We start from the raw sequence: 5712 nt of genomic DNA, 5'->3' as shown, positions 1-5712 counted from the left end.
CTAGAGGACCCCCTGACCATCAATGTTCTCTAGAGAAACCACCCTGACATCAATGTTCCCAGAGGATCCACCCGTGAACTATCCAAGGTTCTCTACGAGGAACCACCCTGACCATCAAGTGTTCCTTCAGCGAGGATCCACCTGCCTCAAGGTTCTCCAGAGGAAACAACCCTGACCATCAAGGTTCTCTAAGGAACCACCCTGACCATCATGTTCTCCAGAGGATCCCCCTGACTATCAAGGTTTCTCTCGAGGACCACCCTGACCATCAAGGTTCCTTCAGAGGAACCACCCTGACCATCAGGTTCTCTAGAGGAACCACCCTGACCATCAAGGTTCTCCAGGAAACCACCCTGAACCATCAATGTGTCTCCAGAGGATCCACCACGGACATTCAAGGTTTCTCCAGAGGATCCACCCTGACCATCCAGTTCTCCAGAGAAACACCCTGACCATCAAGGTCTCCAGAGGTCCACCCTGACCATCCAAGGTTCCTTCAGAGGATCCACCGACCATCAAGGTTCTCCAGAGGACCACACCTGACCATCAGAGATTTCTCCAGAGGCTCCACCCTGACCATCAATGTTCTCCAGAGGATCTACCCTGACCATTCAGGGTTTCTCCAGCAGGATCCACCCTGAACCATCGGCTCCGTGCAGGACTTCACTGGGGATGTTATTGATCGACTTCTGTCACAATCTGATGAGCGTGTCCGAGACAAAAAACAAACATTTGGTGCCTGAACTTTGTCACGTGGATTCAGGTTCCTGAAGTGTTCTTCTTACGCGTTGATCTTGTCTGCGATCTCTTGCCAGCTTCCTCTCGGGAGTTGGAGGCCGTGGTCGTGTTGGGACTTGGCGGTCAGGGGGAGCTCTCTCTCTTCCTTCATACGACCTTAAGAGGTTTCCTCCCGCTCTTGGGGGCGAAGAACTACGCGCGCGTGTTTCTTCCATCGCGTAGACGTCTGTGACGACGGAGAAGGTGACGGAAACGGAAACACAGAAACATAGAAACATAAAAAACACAGAAACACGGAACACAGAAACAGAAACCTGCAAGTCTGAATGTTGTGAACTCACCTCTGTCACACTCATCTGCTCTGTGCTCGATTTACCTCCCCTTCAACGTGCTGAGGGCGGGGGCGCGCGCAGTTTTCCGAGCCTTTGAAGCTGGGTTTAGTCATCGAACCCGGGCTCGAACCCGCGCGCCGGGTCCGTCACGCGCGCGCGCGCGCTCACGTGCTCGGTATCACGGTGCGGTCCCGTGTACGGAACCGGCCACGAGGGGACGGCAGGTGAAGCCGATATCCAGCGCGGCGCGCTGTGTAACCCCAGGATTTAATATTCAGCTTAAGCGCGCTCACGTGAGGAGGCGGGGTCTGCGGCTGGCTGAAAGAGTCATCCGTGGGGCGGGTCACGCGCGTCTTATTAACCGTTATAAGTTTTAATAAGAGATAATTAACATATTATTAATTTATATTTGACGTTTTTTAATTCATTTTATATTATTATTTATCTGTTTTTATTATTTATGACTTTATAAACTATTTAAAGACTCCGCTTTTACCTGAACAGGTTTGATTTTGTTTTATTTGGAAATGGTTACATTACCACCCACAGAATATTTTTTAATATTAAAAATAAAAAATAATATATTTAGGTACATACATGTACATATGCTCCTGTAGATAAAGCTATAACAATAATCATCTTCTCTTATGTTATATACATCAGTGTTGTGTTACAAACATGAGATGGCCAGAATATTAGAACACAATATAAATATATAAAACAGTCCTGTTCAACAGCAGGACAAACCAATAATAAACATTTAAACTGACAGTGTCGAGCTTCATGAATTTATATCACGAGTTCTAATACAGTGAACATCAGTGTTATATATAGAAAACATGGATATATACACCGTGGGAGTGACGAGGATTGAGTTCACAGCCTGTCTGTAATGTAAATATAATATACATACATAGTACATATAATATATACATGATGTATTATGATATATATGATATTATAATATATATAAATATATATATATATATATAGACAACATATACTATACATACATAAAGAATATATATATAGATACTATACACATACATACATATATATTATAATATATATACTATATAGATATAGATAAAATCTAGATATAACATATACATACACTAAACTAATATATATTAATAATGCATAACATACCGACATATATATATATATATATATCATCGAGATATATATACATAGATATATATTTCATCCATAACAATATATATACATACAATGATATCAGCTATACATACATAGATATATATATAATCATATATATATATATACATACATATAGCTATACTATATCTATCATATTATATATACATATCCCCTATTAATATATATAACACATACATATATAGATATACATACATATATATTAACAACACCAACTATAATACCAGCTATATATAAAAGACATATCACATATATATTTATACACATATATACACACATATAGATTCAGAGGAGTTTCTAATATTTTGTCTACTCTTCTGAATATGATTTAACACTGTAACCTGCAGCCTTGATAATAAAGACAGAGTTAAATTAACTCATTAAATGTTTATTGTTGTATTTTGGTTTCATGGAGCTCTGCGCTGATGAAACGACCTGATGTGACTTCACAGCAGTTGTTTGATTACAGGTGGCTCTAAATTAATTAGTTTAATCAGATTGTGATCATCCAGACTTCTTTAATCTGACGTCACACCAACAGTTTGCTGAAAAACATGAAATAACTTTAATATAACCTCAGTCTGGTGGAGTGACTTCATATTTTTCTTTCAGTTTGAATAAAATAAATGTAACTTCTGTGTCATCAAACTCAAGGTGACGGATGACGTCACCTGTCTGGTGCTTTTACTGCAGCGAGCTCGGAGTGTTTCCTGTCTACAGAAGAACCAGGCGTGCTGGAGGTAATAATATTTACTTTATTTAAGTCAAGTTAAGCAGACATTTTTGTTTGGTGGTCCGGAGTTGGTTCGGGTGCTCCATGACGGAGCACAGAGGTAAACAACACAAACATGGAGAGTAAACGGAGGGTGGAGGTGTGGTCCAGTAACTATCTGAGGAGGGTGGAGGGGGACCGGCTGGTCCCTGGGCCCGGTGAGGTCCGTCTGGTCCGGAGGGCTTCACTCGTCGTGGCCCTCGTAGCCGTCAGGGAGAGCGTTGGCGTGAGGGTTGTGGAACAGAGATTTGTTGCCGTCTCCCCACGGGAAGCGCTGTGAGGAATCAAACACACGACACCGTCAGCACGACACGCCGACACACCGAGGCGGCGTTTCATTGGTTACTTTAGAGCTCAGAGGTCCGACCTTGGAGCGGATGCGGAGGTGGGTGTACGGGATGAACTCGGGCTGCTCGTGGCTGTGCTGCTGCTCCTTCAGGTACATGTTCAGCATGCACACGGCGACACCGGGCAGAGCCACCACGAAGGTCAGAATCTTCCAGGTCTTAGCTGCAACACGACAAAGACGGACAGAAGGTCAGACTGAAAGAACGACACGTCAGTCAGGAGAGGGAAGTTCTGACTTCAAATTAAAACTGCTCAGATTTTATTTCAGCTCCTGAAACTTGAAGATTTTCTGCTTTTTGTCTCTGTGACAGAAACTGATGTGAAGTATTTTCTCTGTACGAGCTGAAATCTTTATCATCAGACACTGTGCGGAGTCTGAGGACTTCCTGAGCAGCTCAGATGATGGATGATGTTCTCGCGTGGTTCAGAAAAAGGTTCAAGGTGACGTCAAATATTTCGTTTCCTGTCACAGAGAACTAAAAACAGAGACTGACAGAACATTTACACTTGAGTCAGGTCGATGCGTCAAAGTACGTTTGTGTTCAGTCGTCAGGTTAACGAGCACGCATCAGATCAATAAACGATCAGTCAGACGGGAACCACACATGCTGATCAGAGAGGACTGAAGGTCAACGGATCAGTGACGCTCTGATATTGTTGTTGATTTGTTGTTAATCTGAGCATTTTAATGAGCGACGACATCGTTCACATTTTCAGGTTCACCCTTTTAATTTGTTAAACCTCATTTACAAAATAAAAGACCAAAAAAAATTAAAGAAACTAAAAAATAATGTGAATTATTTCAGTTTGTCTCTTTGTCCTGTTTCTTCATAACATGTTATAAATCTATAGATTCTATAAGCTCAGATATCGTGTCTGACACTTTCACATTTACAGTTTTATTTTGTATTTTTAACGTTTTAAAGAGTTTAAACATCAGTGACCAGCTAACTTTAGCCTGCAGGCTAGCGCCACGTTTAATTATTTCAATTAAAAACGAATTAAGTCAACCTGGAGACTTCATGCTGTCTTAGGTCATAGTCTTTAGGTCGTAGTCTTTAGTCTTTAGGTCGTCGTCTTTAGGTCGTCGTCGTAGTCTCGAGGTCGTCGTAGTCTTTAGGTCGTAGTCTTTAGGTCGTCGTGGTCGTAGTCTCGAGGTCGTCGTAGTCTTTAGGTCGTAGTCTTTAGGTCGTAGTCGTAGTCTTTAGGCAGTCTTCAGTCTTTAGGCAGTCTTCAGTCTTTAGGCAGTCGTAGTCCTAGTCTTAACGTAATCGTAGTCTTGTCGTAGTCTTCAGTCTTTAGGTAGTCTTTAGGTAGTCTTGAGTCTTTAGTCAGTCGTAGTCTTGTCTTGTCTTGAGTCTTTAGTCAGTCGTAGTCTTAGTGTTTAGACAGTCGTAGTCTTCAGTCTTTAAGCAGTCTTTAGGCAGTCTTCAGTCTTTAGGCAGTCGTAGTCTTGTCTTGTCTTGTCGTAGTCTTCAGTCTTTAGACATCTTTAGGCAGTCTTCAGTCTTTAGGCAGTCGTAGTCTTGTCTTGTCGTAGTCTTGTCGCAGTCTTAGTGTTTAGACAGTCGTAGTCTTCAGTCTTTAAGCAGTCTTAGTCTTGTCGTAGTCTTGGTGTAGTCTTGTCATAGTCTTGGTGTAGTCTTGTCGTAGTCTTTAGATTGTAGTCTTGTCGTAGTCTTGTCTTGTCGTAGTCTTCAGTCTTTAGACGGTCGTAGTCTTGTCGCAGTCTTAGTGTTTAGACAGTCGTAGTCTTCAGTCTTTAAGCAGTCTTAGTCTTGTCGCAGTCTTGGTGTAGTCTTTAGTCTTGTCGTAGTCTTTAGACAGTCGTAGTCTTTAGTCTTGTCGCAGTCTTGTCGTAGTCTTTAGTCTTCAGTCTTGTCGTAGTCTTCAGTCTTTAGTCTTTAGTCTTGTCGTAGTCTTTAGTCCTGTCGTAGTCTTCAGTCTTGTCGTAGTCTTGTCGTAGTCTTCAGTCTTTAGTCTTGTCGTAGTCTTTAGTCTTGTCGTAGTCTTTAGTCTTTAGACAGTCGTAGTCTTCAGTCTTTAGTCTTGTCGTAGTCTTTAGTCTTTAGACAGTCGTAGTCTTTAGTCTTGTCTTGTCTTGTCGTAGTCTTTAGTTTAGTCTTGTCTTGTCGTAGTCTTTAGTCTTGTCGTAGTCTTTAGTCTTGTCGTAGTCTTGGTGTAGTCTTCAGTCTTTAGTCTTGTCGTAGTCTTTAGTCTTGTCGTAGTCTTTAGTCTTGTCGTAGTCTTGGTGTAGTCTTCAGTCTTTAGTCTTGTCGTAGTCTTCAGTCTTTAGTCTTGTCGTAGTCTTGGTGTTTAGACAGTCGTAGTCTTCAGTCTTGTCGT

General features: G+C 41.8%; 1 protein-coding gene across 1 annotated transcript in view; it reads right to left on the bottom strand.

Moving 5' to 3' along the window:
* Positions 1-2981: 2981 nt before the first annotated feature.
* Positions 2982-5712, bottom strand: part of cox6a1 (cytochrome c oxidase subunit 6A1) — a 17147-nt gene continuing 14416 nt past the window's right edge. The window contains exons 3-4 of the mRNA XM_010754281.3: positions 3386-3528; positions 2982-3292 (exon numbers count right to left, since the gene is read on the bottom strand). Of these exons, the coding sequence (XP_010752583.3) occupies positions 3203-3292; positions 3386-3528 (233 nt within the window). The 3' untranslated portion in view covers positions 2982-3202. The remainder of the gene's footprint in view (positions 3293-3385; positions 3529-5712) is intronic.

This window comes from Larimichthys crocea, chromosome III (genome assembly GCF_000972845.2).
Source record: "Larimichthys crocea isolate SSNF chromosome III, L_crocea_2.0, whole genome shotgun sequence".
In the NCBI taxonomy this organism is placed as follows: domain Eukaryota; kingdom Metazoa; phylum Chordata; class Actinopteri; family Sciaenidae; genus Larimichthys; species Larimichthys crocea.
Note: the sequence above shows the minus strand (reverse complement) of the source record. Positions and strands in the feature narration are given on the sequence as shown.